The sequence below is a fragment of the Plasmodium vinckei genome, assembly GCF_900681995.1.
Source record: "Plasmodium vinckei vinckei genome assembly, chromosome: PVVCY_14".
Taxonomy (NCBI): Eukaryota; Apicomplexa; class Aconoidasida; order Haemosporida; family Plasmodiidae; genus Plasmodium; species Plasmodium vinckei.
Genome location: NC_051306.1, coordinates 1,623,511 through 1,648,507, shown reverse-complemented (window position 1 = coordinate 1,648,507; position 24,997 = coordinate 1,623,511). Strand labels below are relative to the sequence as shown.

The 24,997-nt window shown below is 22.8% G+C and overlaps 5 protein-coding genes across 5 annotated transcripts; 3 read left to right on the top strand and 2 right to left on the bottom strand.

Moving 5' to 3' along the window:
* Positions 1 to 596: 596 nt before the first annotated feature.
* Positions 597 to 5,102, top strand: PVVCY_1404570 (conserved Plasmodium protein, unknown function; the record flags this gene model as incomplete). The annotated part of the gene is made up of 1 exon (XM_008624573.1): positions 597 to 5,102. The coding sequence occupies one exon, from the start codon at positions 597 to 599 to the stop codon at positions 5,100 to 5,102; it is 4,506 nt and encodes a 1,501-aa protein (XP_008622795.1).
* A 1,636-nt stretch (positions 5,103 to 6,738) lies between these two features.
* PVVCY_1404560 (WD repeat-containing protein, putative) lies at positions 6,739 to 14,134 on the top strand (the record flags this gene model as incomplete). The annotated part of the gene is made up of 2 exons (XM_008624574.2): positions 6,739 to 13,883; positions 14,116 to 14,134. 2 exons carry the CDS (start codon positions 6,739 to 6,741, stop codon positions 14,132 to 14,134), a joined length of 7,164 nt encoding a protein of 2,387 aa, XP_008622796.2.
* Positions 14,135 to 14,232: 98 nt separating this feature from the next.
* PVVCY_1404550 (conserved Plasmodium protein, unknown function) lies at positions 14,233 to 17,391 on the bottom strand (the record flags this gene model as incomplete). Its single annotated transcript, XM_008624575.1, has 2 exons — positions 14,233 to 14,450; positions 14,583 to 17,391. 2 exons carry the CDS (start codon positions 17,389 to 17,391, stop codon positions 14,233 to 14,235), a joined length of 3,027 nt encoding a protein of 1,008 aa, XP_008622797.1.
* Positions 17,392 to 20,329: 2,938 nt separating this feature from the next.
* Positions 20,330 to 22,132, top strand: PVVCY_1404540 (merozoite surface protein 9, putative; the record flags this gene model as incomplete). Its single annotated transcript, XM_008624576.1, has 1 exon — positions 20,330 to 22,132. One exon carries the CDS (start codon positions 20,330 to 20,332, stop codon positions 22,130 to 22,132), a length of 1,803 nt encoding a protein of 600 aa, XP_008622798.1.
* A 370-nt stretch (positions 22,133 to 22,502) lies between these two features.
* Positions 22,503 to 23,971, bottom strand: PVVCY_1404530 (RNA pseudouridylate synthase, putative; the record flags this gene model as incomplete). The annotated part of the gene is made up of 3 exons (XM_008624577.1): positions 22,503 to 23,561; positions 23,686 to 23,776; positions 23,943 to 23,971. The coding sequence occupies 3 exons, from the start codon at positions 23,969 to 23,971 to the stop codon at positions 22,503 to 22,505; spliced, it is 1,179 nt and encodes a 392-aa protein (XP_008622799.1).
* Positions 23,972 to 24,997: the final 1,026 nt, after the last annotated feature.

Genomic DNA, 24,997 nt, shown 5'->3' with positions numbered 1-24,997 from the left:
CTATCAAAAAATATATTATTATTTATATGCATGTATGTATATATATAGTATGCACGTATATTAAATTAATTAGGAAAATTTATAAGAAGAGTTCACCGGATTTAATCCCTTATTTTTTTAAATAAATATAACATAAAATCTTTGCTATTTTTTATAAAGAAACCAAATAATGATACTATTATAATTTTTATATTTATACAGATAGCATACATTTATAATATGCATATTTGGAAAACGTGTTATGAATAAATTCCATTTATGCGATGGGTGATTTTTTTTAAAAAAAAAAGAAAAAAGAAAAGTGAACATTATCAACATCATTCCAAGGGGGTAAAATAACAAGATAATAGCTAGCTAGCTATGAAAAAACATAAAAAATATTAATAAATAAAACAAAATATTATAAAGTATAATAAAAGGGGAAACATACGAATCTGAAACACAACATTTGGGTGTAAAGATGATGGGGTAATATATATATTTGAGAACAAGGGGAAAATATATAATAACAAATAATATAAACTAACCAAAATAATAATAAGGTATATAATATATAATTTAAATCCTTTCAAGTCAAATGAATATGATAAATAAAAATGGACGTAATTGAGCTGATCGAAAGGAGAAAATTCAAGCAGTTACATAAAAATGTAAAGGGAAAAAAGCTAGATAATTTTTTTTTTTGTATTTATCGATATAATAATTTATACAAAGGGAAGAATGAATATCTATTAAAAATATGGAAAGGGATACTAAATAAAACAAAATATGGCAACGCATATAATGATATGTCATTTGTCAATTTTAAATATGTATGTGACTTTTTCATCAATGAATTAAACACAAAAAAAGATTGTGAAAAAAATGGCGTATGTGGAAAAAAATTGAATGATGAAAAGAATGTACATATACCCAAAGTCTTTCTAAAACAATTAATTGACATTATAAAAGATCATGCAAATAAATTAAATGACATTTTGAAGGATGATCAAAATTTAAAAACACACAACAACGGTAATAATGAAAATCAAACAAAAAATGATGAGACAAGTTGTTCAGACGAAACAGAAGAGATATGGTGGAATCATAATAATTTAATTGTTATAAATGAAAATAGAGAATTTGATATTCTTTTTAATATAACACACACACTTATATATAATTCCTATATTACAAATATCGTTGTAGATATATTAAAAATATCATATATAAATATAAATGAATGTTTTTTAAAATATATCCTTTATACTATATATAATGTATATATGAAAAATAAGGATATATTGTTTTTTTATTTTATAATTTATAAAAAATTTAAAAAAATTAAAAATAACATTATTAATTCGAAGAGTTTATTGATTTATTGGAAGGTTGTAAAATATATAAGAAAAAAAAAACAAATTCTAAAAGTAATTCAAAGTTTTAAAATTTTAAGACATTTTTTTCTCAACATATGTGATAAAAATTTGATAAACAACTTTGTAAAATATATTTATGAGTGTTTACAAAATAGATTAATTATATTATATGGAAAAAATTGGCAAAATGAATGTGTATTCCTTCAAAAAAAAACAGATCCATCTAATGAAATATACAACGATTTTTCAGAATTTTCATATTTTGTATATTTATCTATTCATGATTTGAATCCAAATGATAAATCTTTATTTAATTTCAATTCAAATCAAATTAAAAATATTGCAAAAACAGATCAAGTAGATTCATTAAACATTTATATGATTTTGAATTATATTAATAATAGTAATTTAGATAATTATTCAAAGTTAAAATATTCTACTTGTATTGTTTTAAAAAGTGTATCATCAAATGGGTTTGTCATGATAAATGAAAATTATATTTTTTTTTCAAATTTAGAAAAGCTTATAAATTATGAAATAAATAAAAATGTAAAAATAATAAATAATGACATAGATGATGATACCAAAGTTATATCAACTAATTTTTCTGAAGGTGTAGAGAATAACTTAAATTTTCGTCAAAATATTTCTGAGTCTATTAAAAATGTTCTTAAAAATAATAATTCTTTAATATGTGAGGAAATAAAAAGGGAAAATTTTTTACCTTTTCAAAGTGTGCTAAAATATATTTATATTATTTTTTACAATACCATAAACAAGAAAGGAGATCCATGGGTAAATTGTTTTGACAATAAAACTGATAATGATGAGGTTGAAGATAATACGAAACCCATTTACAACTACACATATTTTAGTGACGTTAATTATTCAAGTTTCAAATTTTTAAACACACAAGAAAGTAAAAATAATTATGTTATGCTAATTTCATTACTTCTTCATATGAACATTCTAAACATAGACGATATATGGAGTATAAAATTATTAGATAATATACAAAACAATTATTTTTTTAATATATTAAATTTTTTAAAACTAAAAAAAAAATATACTCTTTATTTCTTAACCATTTCACGAGTTTTAAAAGTAAATCCTCAATTTATTGTTACTTTTTCAAAATGTGAAAAGGCACAAGTTTTTGGAAATCTTAATAATAATGAAGAAACACATTTTTTGAAAAATTTTTATGGAACTATACAAAGTAATAGTGAAAATAATTTATATTTTGAAGCATTAGTAAACGAAAAATATATAGAAAATGTTTTAAAAAAAAGACAACAGATTTATGATTACAGTATTAGTGAAAGAAATTTGATAGACTCAATTACTTTTTTATTAATTTCGTCTTTAACAAAATACACATATAAATTACCATTAAATATATCTAAATATATTTTGAAAGAAATTTTAAAATATTTATCAAAACCATTACATGATGTTAAAAAAAGAATAAATGAATATTTTAACAATATGTGTTTAAGAATTATATTTTATATTTTCGAATTAATTTATATTATATCTTGTCATATTTATTATTCTAATGATATAAAAAAATTAGAAGACTATAATAAGCAATTTTATATTTTTTCATTTTTTTTCAACCTCATAGATGTTTATATAAAATTTATTGAAAAATATAATCAAAAAAATAATACCTGTATATATTCATTTCTAAATTATAAATTTTGTCAATTCTTTTTCTTATTTTTTGATTTTAAAATATGCAACAACCATGTCAAATATTCTAATACAATTTCAAATTACATATTTGACGAGTTTACAGATGTATCTTCTCCAGCCTTTTCAATACTACCCCCTTATTTGTATTCCTCTATGGAAAACCAAACAAATCAGGAACTAAAGGAAATTGGAATTCAAACAGATAGTTTAGTATTTATAGAGGATGTGACATTATTTAGTGAATATTATAATAAATACATAGAATTGCAGAAAAATAAGAAAAATTCAAATTATATTGATGAAAATGGTGATAACGATTTTGACGAGATATATGCAAGTTATACTATATCAATTTTATTTAAATTTATTAAAAATAATGATCCCCAAATTATGTGCTATTTATATACACTACTACTTTATGTAATCTCAAAGGTGCATACATCAGTTAGTTATAGATATAGAGAACTTAATTATTTAATTTTTTTACACATCTTACCTTGGAAAGAATCTCTTAATTATTCTATATTAGATACCAAGTTAAGCTCATTTTTTTTCCAAAAGTTTTATGAATGCGTTCAGAATTTATTACCCGAAATTGTAGTTGAACAGTTCAGCCCTTTTTCAAATGTAGAAGAAGAAAGAAAAAAAATTTCTAAAACATATTTTGAAATGAATTATGAAAATGATGAAAAGACAGATGGTTTATTGGATAATATTTATGAGGAAAATCAAAATGTAAAAAATAACTTGAAAAATGAATACGCATACAATCGTAACAAAAAAGGTATAATATCAAATATTAGTTTGAACAAAATGACAATTTATGAACAAGTCATAAAAATAAATAAAGCTGTAATAAATATATTTTTTTTAAATAATGATACTGAAAAAATGATAGACCATTTGAAAATATTACACACAAGTAATAACCTATTAAGAAATTGTATATTAATTACAAATTTTATTAATATAAATTTTTTGAAAAAAGAAATAAAAGAAAAAAATGTGTTTGAAATTCTTCAAAACATATTTGATGAACAAGTAACTTCATATTATATATCTATATTTCAAAATCCGTTAAACTTTTTTTTAAAATGCTCAAAAAAATTATGTGAAATATTAATTAGATATAATTTTATGGATAATTTAATATTTTTTATTTTTACAAAATTAAATAACTATTTATCATTAATACCACCAAAAATATCTCAAGATGATTATTTGCCATTGAATGTAGAAGATATTATATCTTTACAAGAAACCTCGATGGCTCAATTTATTATTGATATAGATCCAGAAATAACAAATGATTGTTTGAAAAATTCGAAGGAATGTTCTTCATTCGATTCAAAACAAACTAATTCACAAAATGAAAATACAGGACTAACATTAGAACTTAAGAAAAAAAAATTAATTTTTTCAGATTTGGGATATTTTTTAAAAAAAATGAATATAATAGCTAACACACTAAATGTTACTACATTAAATGGGTTGTACGAATCTGGATTTAATTCTAAATCTGCATTTTATTTAGCTTTTTATATAAATGAACATAATTTTACAAATATATTTTATTATTTGAATAATAATATAATGGCTATAACAAATGAAAATTTTAATTTAGAAGATAATATAAATTATTATGAACATGTTCATATTAAAAATACAACATTTACATTAAACCCTTATAATATTTTAGATAAAACTATATTTTATTTTCAAATAGTAATATTTTATCTTATTATTAATGCTAACAACAAATTAATAGATACATCAAAATATACAGAAACAATATGCACATATTTTACTAACTCTTTAGAACTTCATTCAAAACCTTATGTCAATAAATTTATCATTTCAATAATCCCGATTTTAATTCAGTATTTTTATTTTTTTCCGTCATTAATACCTAATATTGTTCCAAGTCTAACAAAACCAAACAATTATCAAAAGGACCTATCAAAGCATCTCACTAATTTTCAAAAAAAAATAACACGAATACTCGAGATATCATATAAATATGGATCTGATAAGAAAGAACCATGAATTTATTTTACTAGTAACAATTTTTTTTTTAGCTACATCCATATTTCGTCTCGATTTATAAATGTGACATGGCTAATAATACAAAATGAATGTACAGCCTATATTATAATAAAATTCAAATTGCTAAATATACTTTTTTTTTAATTTAAAAAAATGAAGGGAACACCAAAATGTAAGCAAACATAAGGGGATACAGTATACTACTTATGAAATACTACCCGAGGAATTGTAATGCAACCACAATGTATTAGATATAATCAGAGTTGATATATGCACACATATTCATATACATTATAGAACCTAATTCAATTGCTTTTAAATAAAAAAACAATTATTAAAATTAGCTAGCTATGATATGCAAACCTGTTTATATACTTAATTCATTTTCCCCTCATTTTTAACATGTTGAAATGCTAATTTTTACGATATTTTCGTGAATTTTTATTTTTTATTTATTCATTTATTTATTTTTGTTTTTTATTTGCCAAATTGTGAATTTTCCAATTTGTCCATCCTCACACTTATCAATTGGGTAAGTGCCCCTATAAATAACGTTTTCAACATTTTTCGTAAAACTCAATATTTTTTTTATATTAAAATAATTTAAACATTTTATATATATAAGAAAATTATAGCATAACACCAAATTAGGTATGTCCAACAAGTGCTACAAATATGTAACTCAATAGGGGTATAATAATATATATGATATATACATATATCTTTTCAACAATTTTGAATAGGAAATATATAATAAATATGTTTATTCATTAAATATAAAATAAATGAAAAACCAAATCGAAAGTATATATTCTTTTCTAATTATGGATTATACTATGGTATTATATAATAAAAGAAAAGAAAAAAAATAATAAATAAAATTGCCTAACAATTGAATCATAATAATTTACATAAATATATCAAGCATGCAAAAAAAATATTTTAGGATACTTAAAAAGACTAAATTATTTTTTAAAAACTATTGTATCCTATATATGATCAATTATATATATTTAATATAACAAATAATACATTTTGAATTATTACAAAGTTAATGCTAACATTGATAGATTTCTTCCACATGTTTGCATACGTAAAAAAAAAATATAAATAAATATATTTTATTTATTAATACCTAATCATGTGTGAATACGAAATTATATTTATACAATGTACAATATGATAAAAATAAATAAATATACATAAATGTTTTTCTTTTTCTTTTTCGTTATTTTTAATTTATTTTAAAAAATCAATTTAGATGAAATTTAAATTTAATACAATTTTTTTTATGTCAAGCTTGTAAAAGTTTGTTCCTTTTATTTTTTAGAATGATGCTTATCCAAAGGGTACAATATGACACTTAATGCATATATGTATGTATAATAAAAAATATAATATAAATGGGGAATTTAATGATATTCTTTACATATTAAACAGGGTGTACACATGTTTTATTCCTCATGATCATACCATAAGATATGTAATATAAACAGAACTTAATCAGTATTATACATTTTTTTTTTAATTTGAAGTGTATTTTTCCCCTCGTTTTTTTTGATAATTTACTTAGTTGTTTTGCTAAGTATTAAATTTACTAAAAAAAAACTTAAAAACCTTTTTAATTATTCCCAAAATGTATATTGAAAAGTTAAACTTGAGTTCAGAAAATGCAAAAATAACAAGTTTAGATTTTCAGCCTAATACTGACTTAAATAGACTAGCTATTTCAAGCTTACACCAAATAAAAATATATAATATTCCACATTATGATGTAAATACAAAAAATAAGTTAAAAATTGATTTGTTATTTGTAAGTAATGATCATAATTTAGTTTATATTAATACCATACGATGGAGTTATAATGGTAAATTTTTGGCTAGCTGTGATAGTGGGGGTACATTAGTTTGTTATGAACTGGACATAAATAAAAATAATATTAAAAAACATAATGAAGATATAAAAAATGCTTATACAAAATCAACTAATAACCCATTTGCACAAACAAATAATAATAAAGAAGAATGGAAAATGAGTAAATGTATAAAAATACATGAAAATGGTGAAATTTTTGATTTATCATGGTCACGAGATAATGAACATGTTGTGTGTGGGGTTTCAAACGGAATAGTATATATATTTAATTTAATAAAATCATATGTATCTCATAAACTTTTTGTAAAAGGGACTACTGAAAATATAAAAGGGGTTTCCTTTCATCCAACAAATAATTTAATCATTGCTCAAAGTAGTGATAATATTATGTGCATATGGAAAAAAGTAAATATTTATTCTGACCAAAATAGTATGGATATGATACATCACCAAAAAGGTTGTTTTGATATAAATGAAAATAAAAATCATCAAACTTATGAACCTGGAAATTTAAAAAATGATTTTTCATCTTCACAAGGGATAATGGGAAGAGAATATTTTGAATATGTATATGAAGAAAATATGAATAAAAAATATAAAAATATTGATACCCCAACTATTCGTCATATTTATTTTGATAATTTTGGCAAATATGCAAGTATTACACACATACCAAATAATGGTAGAAATTGTGGTATCTTACTTAAAATTAAAAATCAAAATGATCAATATATAAATAAAAAAAAAATATATATGGATGGACATGGAAGTTGTATGCGAGTTGCCAAAATAGGCCAAAAAATATTTGTAGATATGAGAAAAAAAAAATTATATAGTTTATATTGTCAATGTAGTGATAATGGTGTAATATCGTTATGGAAAATTTTTTTAAAGAGAATAGAAAAACCTTATAATTTAAAAAATAAAAAAAATGAGAAAAAAAAACGTGATAAAATTGCATTAGAGAAAGCTAAAATGGGTAGTAATAATAACATAAATATATCTAAAGAAAAAAAAAATAAAGTAAATAAATATGCACAATGTTTTTTAATTCTTCAAAATTTATTGGAAGAACAAACATGTGCTGTTGACTTAAGTTGGTCTGATAAAGATAACCAATTAATAATTGGAGGATCCAATGGATCTGTTTATATTGTACAAATTGATATTAGCAAATTAAATTTAGAACCTTTTTACCATAAAGAATTTGTACAAATAAATGAAATATTTGTTAGACATAAGAGAGATGAAAAAATAAGGATAGAAGATGAAAAATCAATTATAAAAAATAAAGCAATTCGAGATAAAATCGTAGGAGATAAACTTTTTGATAAAATTGTTCAGAGAAGTTTTGAAAAAACTGGAGATCGAATCGATGGAAAAAAAATTATAGAAAATACTGGAGAAAAAAAAGTCAAAAATAGATTAACACCAAAAATCAAATATTTATATGATGAATATGGAAATATAATTGAAAATTCGAAATCACATGAAGTTATTCATATTTTAAAATGCACAATACATCCCTTAAATGATGACATAAGTAAATATTGTGATTTTTCTTTCTTATCATTCAATAAAAAGGATAACATAAATATTTTTTCAAGTTACACAAAACACTCAAACTATTTAACTAACAAAATGAAACAACATAATCTAGATGACCTCACCAATCTTCACTTTTTCAATTTTTCTTCCTTCCTAAATGATTTTTTATATGTAATTATTAGTTATATTTATACTATTATTCAAAATTGTGATTATATTTGGAATATTATAAAAAAAGAAATAGCACATACCTTACACACTCAGTCTAGTCCCTTCACTACTCCCCTAATTCCAAGTTTACTCTTTCAAAGTGTTTTCTATAAAGAAAAAGATATCCTTAAAAATTTGCTACCAAATGAATCTCCCCCATTCTTTAAAAATATCTATACTTTTTCGAAATTTAATGAAATATTTCAAGATGGACAAGCATATTTCCGAAGGTGTTCATATGACACTGATGATGCCAATAGAGATACAGGAGGTAATGGTGGAGAAAGTAAAGATCGAAATGGCAATGAGAATAGAAAGGGAAATGATGGAAATAAAAATGGAGAGCCACAAAATAATAACAATGGTATTGGTGGAAATGGTGGGGATGGAGATGAAGAAAAAAATCGAAAAGAAAAAAATTCAAACGAACCCGATGAATATTCAAATGAAGATAATAAAAATAATAAAATACCAAATAATAATAATAATACGGATTGTAAAAAAATCGAAAAATTGAATAACAATACAAATAAAAAAGTGAGAAAAAATAATAAAAATAATATTGATAAACAAGGAAATAACAAAGGGTTAGAAAATAATAATAGTAAAAAAAAAAATTGTACACTTATAAATAAAAACAAGTTAATTAATAGTGAAGATAATATAATTAAAAATTATAATGAAATCATAAATTTACAAAGTTATGTAATTTCATCAAACAATGATCAAATATTTGCAAACTCAAATAGCCAAATTAATACAAAAATGATAGAACTTATAAAAAACAGTAAAAAATCTGAAAACATTAAAGATATTAATGGTGATATTTACAATATTTATAAAAAAGAAAATGATAAATATAGTGATATCACTTCAATTGATATGATTGATCCTACCAATTTTATAAATAAAAATTATGAAGGCACTAATGATTTATCCCATCATATAAATTCTATATCGATAAATATGAGCAATGATTCGAGTAAGGTTTTGGAGAATTTAAATAATCTGAGTGATAATAAAATCACAAAGTTTATTAAAAATATATCTCCTAATAAAAAAGAAAAGAAAGAATCAAAAAAAGAAAAAAAAAAAATGAAAAAACAACAAGAGACACAAAATTTAGGTGATGAAAAAACAGAAGGAAAAAAGCAGAAAAAGAGTGAAGGGAAAAAAGAAAAAAAAAATGAAGGAAAAAAAAATAGTAAAAAAGATTCGAATAAAGTGATTAAAGGGGGTGTGGAAATGGGAACCGAAGGTAAAGTTAAAGGAGGAAAAGTGCCTAAAGAGGTTAAGGAACCCAAAAGTACTAAAGCGAGTAAGGGGACCAAGGATTCAAATGAGGCAAACAAATCCACTGAAATGGTTGCAGAAAATACACCGAATCTGCTAACCGAACCGAATGAAGAAAATCCTCCAAACGAAAATAATGAAAACCCTGAACCAAACGATCAAAATGAGCAAACCCAAACAGACACACAAAATGGTCCAAATGAATCAAATGAAACAAATGAACCAAATGAGCCAAACGAACCCAACGAACCTAACGAGCCAAATGTCCCCAATGAATCAAACGAAGCAAATGATCCCACTGAACCCAATGAACCCAACGACCCTAACGACCCTAATGAGCCAACTGAAGAAAATAACAGCACCTCGAAAAAGAAGGAAACTAGCAAAAACCAGAAAAGAAATTCCAACAAAGGAACAAAAAAAAAATCCGCAAAAAATAATAAAAAAGATGAAAATGGAAATAATTCTGATATAGAATGGGCAAATTTTAATCCACATGCTGAATTATTTTGTCCAATTATAAGAAAAGAAGATAATGGAGAAGAAGTAGGATATATGACATATAGTTCACCTGTTAAATTTGGGAAAGAAACTAATGATTCAAATGATGTTAATAAACAAAATAAAAATAAAAAAAGAAAAAGTGTAGATAATATAAATAAGAAAAAAAGTAAAAACAGTAATGATTTCTTATCATTTAATGATACAAATGAAAATGGTGATAATGAATGTTTAGATAAAATTATGAAATATAATAAATATGAAGAAGAAGGAGAAAAACGAAATAACAAAATAAAAAATGAAAATAGTTTCTTTAAAGCTGAAGAAACATTTGATAATACAAAAAATAAAAATAAAGAATTTAATAAAAAAAATATAATTAAAGGAAGTAACGAAATTGATAAAGAATATGGTGAAGAAGATGATGATACTATGGAAAATGGTTTAAAAAAAAATAATAAAAGAATGCATGAAAATATGTATAGTTCAAATAGTGTAATTGACAAACAAAATTATAATTTAAAAAATACACATAATAATTTGAATTTTTCAAATAAATATACAGGAGAAAAATTCATGAAGCGTGAACTAAAAAATAGCAACCTCAATAATAGCACAAGTAATACATTTGGAAGAAATGATTACCCTAATGAGTTTGAAGCATTCGAACTAGGAAAAAAAAAAAATAATGTATATTTAGATAATTATGAACTATCACAAAGAAATTTAAATAACAAAACAAGCCCTGATTATTATAATCATAACTCCCATTCCCATTTAGATAAATATTCTTCAGTAGAAAATGGCCAAGATGAGACTAACAATTATCACACAAAAAAATTCAGATCAAATGAAAATGAAAACTATAAACATTATCAATCTTATTTAAAACGAGAATATAATACAAATTTAAATTTAATTGATATTAAAAAAGAGGAGTTTGAAGATGGAAGTAGTATGTATAGTCAAGAAGAATATAATGATCCAATGGAAAGATATGGATATAATTCCAACGAATTTGATAAATATAAGGAAATGAATTTTAAAAATAAAAAAAGAAAAGCTTATAATAAAATGATAAATGGAAATATGGACAATTTTGAAATAAATAATATGTATGGATCAAATAATATCGATTTTATACGTACTAAGAAATATAATGATAAAATGAATTATATTTCAAAAGGTTATAATAAAAGAAATAATAAAAAAATCAGAATAAAAAATAATGAAGATATTGAAACAGTTTATGAAAGCAATCAATATATTTTGGACGATATGTACAGCAATGATGATATTATATATAGCAATCATGGAGAGAAAAAAAAACAAATGAAAAATATACACATTAATAATGATGTTCAATATGAAAAATACAAAAATAAAGTAATAGTTTTTGATAATCGAAAAGAAAATTGTTTAATTTGTTGTATGTGTAATAATAATAATAATTTAGGAGGAAAAAAAAATTATTATTTATTATGGGAAGATGAAATATCAGGAAAAAATATTAAATACACAATTAATGATAATTATATATTTATAATAAGTTATAAGTTCAATATTTTTCTACTTAATATTTTTAGCATAAATAGTAAATTACTTATTCATGATTATGTATTACCAGTTAAATATATAGCCGATTTTGTTATAATTAAAAGTTTTAACATTGATGGAAATATTTACACATTTTTTTATATGCATGATAAAAAATATTATTATATTTATCAGTTGTTAAATTATTCAAGTCTTTTCTTGTTATATTCATTTGAAATATCAATGCTCAACTCCCATGTTGAATCCATAAATATCAACATTGTGGAAAAGTTACAAAACGAAGGTATCTTAAGCAAAAGTTCTAAGAAATGTTTTAAAAAATACAAAAAACTCCTTAAAAATAGAAACAAAAAAGGTTCTATCAATGGAGAGGAGATAAAAGAAAATAGGGAAGCAGACGAAATCAGCAAAATGGAAAATGATAAACCTACTAACAGTGAAACAGAAGAACAAATAAAAGTAACAGTAATAAATAAAAAACAAAAAGAAAAAAATGAAAAAGATAAAGAGAGGGAACTATCTTTGAAGGAACTAATACATAGTATTACATTTTATGAAAAATTAAAAATTGGAAATAAATTAAATATAAAACAACATAAAAAATGTAATGGTTTTTTTTCAAAAAAATCAATAAAAAAAGGAAAGCATCAATGCAGTATGTCCTATTTCAATCCAAGATGTTCCAATAAATTATTAACTCGCATACCAAATAAAATACAAAATTGTTCAAGTCAAAAAATAAAAAAAAAAGATACTATAAACAAAGAGAAAAAAGAAAGAAAAAAAAACTATTTTGATATTTTTTCAAATAATATACATGGAAACGATTTATTATATGATTATATATATAGGAAAGAAAATTTTTATTATAGCTATATGTGTATATATATTTTTTTAAAAAATGGAATGATATATCTCTTACGAAGGAATCTAATGAAAACAGAAGTAACAAATGAAAATCATCTTCCTGATACATATCCATCTGAGATAATATCAATGAGACCACATATGTTTGAACAAAATGGTGTAACTTTAATATCTCGATTGGATAATACTTATTACAATAAATCATTATATTGTGATATAGATCTTTTATATAATAGTAAGGATGATTATTCAGAAGGAATACATAATAAAGCAATTTTAGGAACTACTAATACATTAAATAGATGTTTAGCAAATGAATATTTCAATAAAAGTAAAAATTTAATTATGTTCGATGACTTAATGTATATACAACAAAAAGGAATGAAAAACTTTTCATCACAAAATAAAATATTTAATATATATGATTTTGATATTAGCAAATTACTGGAATCGGAAGAAGCTATTGAAGAACATGAAAATGTAGGACATTACTTTGAGACCGATGTAAAGGAAGAAAAAGTTAATACCGATGATGATTATAAAATAGAAAATAACTTCGTTACACAAAATGAGCATATTAAAAAAGAGTTAAACAAAGTAAGTGACGATTTTCTTCATGCTATGAATATTTCAGAAGCATTCAAAAAAAATGAAAATAATTCAACTTCCCATATAGATAGAAATCTTTATATAAAAACTATAAAATATTTAGAGAATCAAATGAAATATAGTATATTAATTATGAACAAAATATCATTTTTAAATTATTTATATGCTTATTTTAGCTTTTTAGTAGAATATTTAGATATTACAAGGATTCAACAAAACTTTCAATATTTTATGAAAATAACTTTATATCATTTAAAAAAATATATTTCAAATTTTGTATTTTTCAATATTGATCAAGATACAAATCATGAACCATATTGGTTAGATACAAATGCATTATTATGCATGAATATTCATTTTTTCTTTTTATCTTTGTTCTTATATTATAATTTTCTATTACCTATATATAAAATTTTACGACAAAAAAAAAAAAAAAATACACACATTCATAAATATCACTCTTTTTTTCGTTTTATAAAAGAAATGCATAAATTTATGGTTCAAATTGATACTGTTTTTCAACGAGCCTTTCATCGATCATTATCTTTGTAGGCCCATTCCATACAAATGACTCATACACACATACATATATGTGCATATGTTATTATTATTTATTTTTTTGTTATTAAAACTTTTTTTTTGTTTTTCAAAAAAATTAAACCCATTTTGTCATAATATATCGACATCTACCTTATCAGAGTTACTTAATATTTCACTTTCTGATGGCTCCTTTTGAATAAATGGATCATCATCAATAGTAACTTTATATAATTCAAGTTTCTTTAAAAAGTCTGAATGAATTTTTTGCACTTTTTCGGGGTCCATCATCAATTTTTTGTGCTCCTCAGGTGTTTTTTCCCAAATGTTGGGATTTAAATATTCCAGACCTACAAATTAAACAAATATTTATGAAATATTAGCAAAAAATGAATATACCTACTTTTATAAACTATGGTACCATTTTATTTTTTCATAAAAAGGTGTAATAAACAGTTTTATTTATTTTTCAGTTTGTGTACCTGGGGCGGGTTTCAAATCCTTGTATCCCTCTGAATCAGTCAACTGGTTATAAATAGAAGTAAAACGATTTTCTAGGGAAGTATATTCATCTGTATACTCTTTAATGATCCTTTCTGATTCCTGATGTATTGTTATATCATCATGTATTATTGAACTACCTTTTCGTAATTTTTCAATAGCTATTTCCATATTTATTAAAGCTCTTTTCATAATTCGAGGTTCTACTTTTTTATTCCACGAGAATGTTTTATCTATACCTGTTCCAAATAGTAATGCATTATTTTGTTTATCATAAAATAAGATTTTTGAATTTTCTTTTTTTAACCATATACCCTTTAAAAATCTCGGTAAATAATTTTGCCTTTTTAAAAAATCATCTTGTGTAGCTAGTGAAGTATTGAAAATAGTAAAATCATAATTTTTCTCATCTTTAATTGCATATGCGTCTTCAATAAATTCACCAGGTGGTAATGATATATAAACAAAATCAGATAAATAATCCTTAAAAAATATATGATCAAAAAACTGTAAAGTATTATCTATTAATATTATGTCATTTTTCTTGTTTATATTTATATCTTTCTTATCTGAATTCAGTATATCATATATGTTACTATATTTATTCTTTAAATTTTGTTCGTTTTTATCTTTTTTTTTTGTATATAATATTTTGTTTCTTTCTACATTACATATATAATCAATATATTCGTTGCTATAGTCTACTATTTTTATTTTATACCTTTTTTTATCTCCTTTTTGTTCATCAATATTATAACGAAGTGTGTTTTTATTTCTATTACCCCCTTTTTCAATCTGAGTTGCCTCATCAGATTTTTCTTTCGAGCAAAGAATATCTTTATTTGTATATTTCAATTTAATAAATGTATCAAGAAGATCAAAATCCACCTTTTCATGATCCTTTAACGGTTTTTCCAATAAACTTCGATTTTCTAAAAATTCGGGTTTATCTTCTAAACTTTCACTTGGATTTAATTTTGTATCAATTTTATATTTATAATTTAAATATGATTGAGGTTTTGGCATATATCCATTTGAGTATTGCACATGTGGGGCAACTTCTCGAACTTCCGATAAAAAAATGCTATCGAAAAAACAGCATCTTGTGTATGGATCCTTTTCGAGAAACTCACGAGCCTCTTCTTCATCTTTACAATTAATTATACTTAACTCTGCTAAACAGTTAGATCCAAACTTTTCAAAAGAAGAAGCATCGTCAGAAGTGTCACTATCATTGCTATCTTCTTTTTCATTTAAGTGGCTTTCCTCATATTTTACATCTTTTATAGAAAAGTCATTTTTATCAATTTTCACACTTTTGCATTTATCAAAAATTTTATACTCTTCATGAAATTTGTTTAAAATATTTTTAGTTTGCTTATCTGTCATTGGTAAATATTGATATGTAGATAAAAATAAATCTTTTAAGTTGTCTTTAGGAACTTTTTTTAATGTACCTAATTTAAAGATCATACTTGATGTTATATAAAATCTCATATGCTTTTCATAAAGTTCATTGATATCTTTTAATTTATCTTGGTTAAAAAATTTTACAAGCAAATAATTTTTTTGTATAAATAAGTTTGGAAAATTGCCAATTAAAAAATGATCATTATTATTTTCATAGGAATATAAATATAACTCTTCACATAACCCAAGTTTTATATATGGGTTGGATTTCATAAACATTTTAGCATAGTGTAAATTTAAGGATGTAAAAAAAAGTAAATTACCATATACATTATTATTTTTTTTTAAATTAAATAACATTAACATTTTTGATGTGTTCTGATATATCCTTGTTGATAATCTCACCCATGCTAAAAATTCTAATGCATATTTATGACGTATATTTATATTAAATTTATTGTATATCTTTTCCTCTTTAGCATTTTCATAGTTATATTTTTTATCAAAAAAAAGACATACATAAACTTTCCAATTAACTGGAACAGAAGGGTATTGTAAATCTTCTTCTCTTATATTTCTTTCCAAATTTTCAATTTTATTACTTTCATACATTTTTCGAAATTTTGTCATTTCCCCTGTATTATTGGTATTTCTTCGAATATTATTATTACCACCAGTTTCATTATTATATATAGGCAAATATTGATAATATTTATTTACATTTTCAGAATTAAAATCTTGATCATCAAATCTTTTTCCATATGCATAATATTTTTTTCTTTTTGTCTCTTCACTTAAATCATCTTTATCAAAATTGTCTTCATCATAATCATAATTATCGCTACTAGAACCTATTAATGAATCAAAATAATTATCTCTAATATCATTTTCTATACACCCACTCAAACTTTCTTCCAATTCAGGGTCTATTGGTTGTTCTTCTTCTCCATAATTCAAGTTATAAACATGGGTTCCCCTTTTTATTTTGGATTTTTTCTTTTTAGCTGAGCTAGCTAAATTATTAAAAACAAAAAAAATTGTTTTTTTTTTTTGTTTTAGCTCATTGCTATTATTATGACCAGAATGACTGTTCCGATTATAGGGATCTTTGTAATTATATTTAATCGTTTTAACTTTTTTATCATCTTTAAAAAATTTCTTATTTCCAATACTTTTCACAATATTATTATCTTCATTGTTTCCTATAATATAGGGTAAATATATCCTTCTTATATTTTTAAGCAAGCCATTTTGTTTACAACTTTTTCGAAAATTGGTAGTTACACTATTTGACTCCTTTTGGAATATATTTATCGAAGTTATAATTTCCCATTTTATTAAAAATACAATGAAAAAAAGAAATATAACCAATTTAAGCATGTTCTCACATTTTAACTGTAATCAAAAATAACAAAATACACTTATGTTTCATATTTTCAACTATTTTTCTCTTCACTTGTTGTAAAACATTGTATTTTTTGTATTTCTTTCTTTTCATTAAGCGGATACATATTATTATATATACCAAAATTCCGAAGTGTGTTTATATACACATATAAATAAATATAATAATGTGCCAACTATGTCAACACATTTTTTCATTCAAGTATTATCATTTATAGAAGAGCTATGATAAGTTCTTAAAACGAAAAGGGAATAATAAAAGTAGAGTAAATACTTTTCACTATCATATAAAACACTAAACAAAAAAATACTAAACAAAAAATGTTATACAAAGTAAATAAAATAGAGTAAAAAAATCGAATCAAAATGGATAAAACATAATACAGTGAAATAAAAAAATCACATAGTTCTGAAGAAGTATATTATTTGAAAATAGAAATATATGAAATTCTAAAAATGAAAATATTTATTCAATTATATAAGCACAGATGTATGCATATTTAAAATTCATTATAACTAAGAAGCGAGAAATACCATATCATAAGTAAAAAGAAACAATTCCTTTATCCATTCTATTTATACTCTAATCAATACATATTGATTTTTTCTATATTTAGAAAACGAAAATAAAAAATAGGGAACTTTATTATATTTAAAAAAAATAAGCTAGAATAAGCTAAAATATGATATTATAGTAGAAATAATATATCTCACCCTTATAATAGGCTACATAAAGTGAGTGTGATACATATTCACAAGCATATATATGTATTTATATGTTTAAAACTTAAGAATAGAATGATAAAATATTAGTATAACATTTTAATATACTCCAGGAAAGTATATAACCGGAAATGTGCTGATCTCGAATTTCACTTTTGAAATCAGCCAAAAAATAACCTTAGAAAATACATTTGCATAGATAAAGGTACCCAAAAAATACAACATGAATTGTGATTATAGATAAAACAATGTCATGCTCCTTATAAATATAATTGATATTTGGTTTCAATGAATATAAGTTATATAATTTTAGTCATCAGTTGTTTTACTATTTATTCCTATTTCTATTTTCTGCTAATATATATACTTATTTATCTAAAATAACTATACGTATTAGATAAAGTGTTCGATTTGTTACCCCTACCTGATTTAGTATAAAATGAATGTTCTATTGACTAGCACAAAGAAACCAGATAAGAAAATATAACTTAAAACCTTTTATTTTTCAAAAAATGTATATTTATATATCCTCATTTACACTTTGTCGACAAATACATAAGGTTAATAAGTATATAATCGATTTGAAAATAAAATAGTTTAGGTTTAAAACTGTGTGTATAATATTTACCTGAAAAATGTTAAGGTTATAATAGTGATCATATAATTATTCATATTACATTTTTGCTTATATTTTTATTTTGTTTGGAAACTAACAAATATCCCTTAACAATTATTTACAATAATAAAGATTCTTTATTTAATTTATAGACTGAACTTAAATATTAGATAAAAAAAAATTATATATATGAGTTGGTATGCTTTCGAATCTGTTTACATCTAAATTAATAAAATAATTAAAATGTTCTTAAAAAATAAATCAACGAAAATAAAGAAAGGAACGAACAACTTATTCTAGAATATTTACAATTGGGGTAAGGTAAAATAAATATGATACAAAAAGGTATTGCTTATATTATAGTTAAAGTATTTAAAGATAACTAAAAATGGAATATTTTGGAATATCTTATGAAATAAAAGAGTAAACCCAAAATAAGAATAAAATAATGTACAGCCTTAAGCCATTAATGAAAAAATAAGAATACTAAATAAATGTGTGTATAACATTTACTAGAGAGTAAAAGTGCATATTCATATGTATTGTACATTAATAGGAATATATTTATAATAAGAACTCTAAAACTATAAAAGTGTGTATATAATGTAAAGAGTGCTTATTCCCATTTCAAAGGCATATGCTTAGCATTCCTGGGAGTTTCCTTATTATTTTTATTTATATACTTATTTTGAATATCCAAGAGAAAAAAAGTAAAAAAAACTAAAAAAAATATATAAAGTGCATTAAAACTGGGCTCCTTGAGTATATTAACAATGAATATATTATGAATTTTAGTTTTGAGTTAAAAAAGGAAAGTAAAAACTAAATAGCTAGAAAAATTAAATTAGCCATTTTTATTATTGCAATTAGTAAAAATAGTAACAAAATAAAAATCGTTTAAATCGTTGACTTACATTAGAACCCATGTTTTAATGCACATATATATTATTTTATATTTAAATATTTTTTTGTGCATTACACATTATTATATCCTTACACACATCTAGAAAATTTCACATACATATGCATATACGGATAAGTAAACAATTGTGTAACTTTTTGATCTAATATTTTTTTGAAATATGCTCAATTTAATAAAAATGGCAATAAATAAGCTAGATAATTAAAAAAATAATATTTTTATTTTACATTCCATTTATTTAAATTATTATTCATAAATTGGTTATACACACATTGACTATAATATATACATATATTTTTTGTCATTGTTAATATAATTTTTTACAACGAATTAGAATCAAACTTTTAAGTAATCATATCATATATTTTTATATTATGTCTCTTTTAATCGATTTAATCTAAAATTTGGTGTATCGAATTGTAAAGAGGTAAGAATCGAAAGACAAAAATATTTGTAATGAATCAAAGATGCAATATACTCTCCATCAACTTGCTTTTTATTCAATTTCAACTTTTTTTTTGTTAATATGAAAAATTTGTGATTGGCTAGTAATATACATATGAATATATTATGTGTGTGCAACTAATAGCTTGAATATTTTTTTTTTTTCAGCTAGCTATATAAAACAAACCACTATTTTTTATTAAGACAAAATGAAGATTGGAATTGTGGCATTCCCTTTACTTATGATTGCTCTTAGAAGCAAGTCTGCTGATGCTTTTAAATCAAATACTTTGGAAACAAAAATTAATTATGGCATTCTAAATAATTATGAAGAGTTGTTAAAAATAGCAAGATGCCAATATTGCTTAACAGCCATCAAACCTGCTGAAGAAGAAAAATGTGATGCCATAATGAATGAATGTAGAAATATGTTAACTGATAAAGAACTTGGACTTTTATTAAAAGCCATAACAGGTGATAATGGAAGTAAGAAATCTGTATATATTCATGGAAAGCATAGTAATACATTAAGAAAAATTATTAAAGTTTTAGAAGCACAATCAAAAAATATTGAATCAATAAAAACTATTGTACGTGGTATTAAAAAAAATGGTGGTTCTAAGTTAAAAGCTAGTGGTCCCAATAGCCAAGAATTAGCTAAATTAAACACAAACATTCAAAATATAAAAAAAGGTTTCCAATTTTTAAGTAATAATTTCAACACAATTAATAAACACATTAACACACCAAATAATGATATGTCCCAAATTTATAACAAAATAGTAAACTCAGCCAATCCTGAGGAATTATCAAAATCAATAGAAAAAATAGATTCAACAGAAGAATCAAGCGAAGGTTTCAATGATATTATAAAATCAAGTGTTCAAGATATTTTTGATGAAGGAGAAACTATAATGAATGTAGTTAAAACTGTTTTAGTACAAGAAAGTGATGGAATTGGAAATGATTTAGCAGGATTAATTGAAAAAGGAAAAGAAATCGGAGAACAAATTGTAAGCATTGAAGGAATACTATCTCCACAAAATGGATTATTTAGTGGTGGTCTCCCATCATTAGATAAATTATACAAATTAACAATTAACTTATCATCTTATGAAGAGTTGTTAATTAAACTTAAGGATGTAGTATTATCCAAATTAAAAGATATCTTATTAAGATTGTTATATAAATCATATATAACTTACAGAAAAAATAAAGCAATCGAATTAGGAGAAGAAGAAATAGCAATAGTTAGCGAAGATGAATATTTAGATGAGTTGAAAAAAGGTGTATTACAATTAAGTATGAAATTATTATATAGCAAAGTCAAAAGATTATTAACTAAAATTAAAAACAAAATATTCTATAAAAAGGTTAAAGAAATTTCCCCTGAATCATTACCAATTGAAATTCCAGAATATGATTATGATGACGATGATGATGTTATTGTTGGTGGTGAATCTATTCCATTCAATAAATCTTCATTACATACTAAATTATTCAGAGGTACTTCATCTCCAGAAAAAGCTATATTATCTAGAATCGATAAGATGATTAGTGAAATCGATTTATACGAAGAAGTATTATCTACTGATAAATCTACAGATGTTGAAGATGATGAAATGTTATCAGTTGTCGAAGCTATGGATGAAACCGAATCCGATGAAGCTGAATTATCAAATGAACATGTACAGAAAATTATCAATGAAAACATTGCCATAGAAGCTATCAATGATTTACTTAAAATCGATGGAGCTGCAATAGAAGGTAATGATTCACAAAATAAATCACATAATTTAATCGCTGATATTGAAAAAGATGCTAACGCTCTAAGCAACAATTCAGAAACCTCTGACAATATCATGAAAAAAATCGTTGTATATGTTATAAAAGAAAAATTATCTGATTTAGCAAAAGAATTATCAGACAATAAATTAGAAGACGCATCTAAAACCCCAGAATCTTCAGATAATGTAACTCCAAAAAATACTCCAGTTCCAACTCAAGCATAAATACATATTGATGTGTAATTTCTTTTAGATTGTTTAAAAATAAGAAACATCTCAAAGGAAGCTGTTTCTACCTTTTTTATGTCCTTATATTATGTACCGTATAATTTTTTGGGTAGTATTTTCCGTACTATTTTTTAAGTTTAATATATTTTTTTTATATTATTTGCTTTAAAGCAAATATTAATTATTCATTCTTCATTAATTTTTTATGTTTCGATTTTAAAAAGTAAACATATATATAGTGTACATTATTTTAAATAAACAAACACGAGAACGCATTGCCTTTTTATTTTAAATTAAAATTTTATACGGTACAAAAAATAATTAAAAACAAAGTTGTATACACCTTTTTAGTGTATAGTAAGTAATGCTATTCACGTACGACAGAATCGTTTAAATAATCCTTGATTTTAACACATTTTTGGTGAGCATCCATTAATATGTTACCAGTAGGATGAGATAAAGTTAATTTATATTCATGCTTTGGTATAAGATGGTTAATAGTTGAATGTATTTTTAATGGCATGAGAAAATTTCCTGATAAATCAGAAGATTTATATGGTCCAAAAGAATATCTTTTACACTTTCTTATAGTCATATTATATTTTGAAAAAAGTAAATTTAAATGTGTTTGTGATTTTTCTACATATGTTAATTTAAGCCATTTATATAACAAATTGGGTTTTATTATTTTTAATTCTAAAGGACGAATATGTGTATCATCTATTGTACAACCTTTTCTTAATAGTTCAATTTTTTCATTGGTTAATTCTTCTTGAGTTTTTATTAAATAAGTTGTCAATATATTATTATTTATATCTTTTAATTTGTTTGCAAAATCACCATCATTTGTTAATAGTATTATTCCTTCCATATCAGAATCGAGACTATTTACAATAATTAGATGCTCTGGTATATAATTTTCGATTTTATTTTTTTCTTCATATAATATATTTTTTTTTTTTATAAAATCAAAAAGATTAACATTAAGTTTAGATGTGTTTGTACTTAATGCAATATTTTTTTCATCACCTCGAATTTTTCTTTTGTTTATTCCTGTTTCTGTATAATTTGGAAAATACACACCTCGATTTATATTACTGTTATCAGTTCGACTTATTTTATTAGTATTATATAAGTCACTTTTATAAATTAATGTCTTATTATTTTCTCCTTTTAATTTGTTCATATTTTCAGAACATATTTGTAATTTATCATTTCCATCATTTAATAGTATATGTTTTGTTTTTTTATTCATTAATTTTTTTTCTTCATATATATAATTTTGATCTGTATTACAAAACACATTTTTCGGTTTATATATTCCCCATAACTTTGTTGTTATATCTACATTTATTTCACGCCCATTCACTTCGATTTTAGAATTTACATCAATCACAGTATTTTGCTTAACAATCTGGTTATCCACCTAAACCAAAAGGAATACAAAAAGTATAAAGTTATAAGAATAGTATTATAAGAAAAAAGAATATTTCCCTATAATTTTTCAGTGACATAAAAAATATGTTAAAATAAAAATATGCTAGTTTTACCTTAACGTTTCCACTCCTGATCAATTCTTGGGCTTTGTTTCTCGACACCACTGAAGATAGAGACAATATTTTTGAAAGCCTTAAAAATACACTGAAAAATAACAATAAAAATAAGTGTAACATTCACACAAATAACAACATGAATGCGTGCCACACAAACAAACCAGCTAATGGAACGACCACTATTCAATATAAATAAAATGAACATTAGTTTATATTCACAATATGTATTACGATTTTTATATATATATACATACGTTTTCTTTAACTGAACAGAGGGAAACATATTTGTTCATATTTTATATGCCGCTACTGGGACAAAGCCACATCTCTATTATGAAATAATATAGGGTTACTTCAAAAAAATACTAATCATTTTAAAGAAAGCATTCTCAATAAATTTAATAATTCACTTTTATTTCCACATAAATTAACATTTATTTATAAGAAAGGTATTATATTCTTATTAGCCTAAGCTTCAAAATATATAAATTTAATTTAACATAAAAAAAATGGATATATATATGTATATAGGCTTAACAAAAAATATGCCCTAAAAATTAAAACCAATGAAGTAGAACAATTTTAAATCTAAAAAAAATTAACATATACATAAGTTATAAATATATTCTACAACAAATAAAAATTAACCTATTAATATAATAACCCGAATTTATTAAAATATAAATATATATACGATTTTCCATAAAATGTAAGTAATAAATAATTAATCCTAAATAGTGATGCTAAAGTATGAGTGGTAATATGATACATATATAATAATAAGAAATGAAGATAATCCAAATATATATACTTGCATAACAGTCCGAAATTTATTACTAACTAAAATAGTTGATATTAATGATTATTATAATTTAAAAAAAAATAAAATGTAATATATTATGATTTGGTTGCTTTGTTCAAATGAAAAAAGTTATAATATTATTCTATAAATAATGATAAAGAATATTTACTTTTTTTTTAATACAACAATAATGTTTTATATATAACCATATATTATACATCAAATTGACACCTTTGAATTCGAGAAATTTTATTGGGTACATGAAATAAAAGGAAAACATTATAAAAAACATAAAGATACACTATGTGTGTAAAACAAAATTCAAAGGTGTATTACAAAAAAAAAGAAAGGATATAAAATGAAATAAAAGTTACGCTATTAAACAAGGGATGTTTTATCCCTATCCGCATAACCTATATATATTTATTATTTTGAAAAATGTTTTTCCGATTTTATGAGTTTTTTCACTTATATTTATAACATGTTTTGTCTCCTTTTACAAAATTT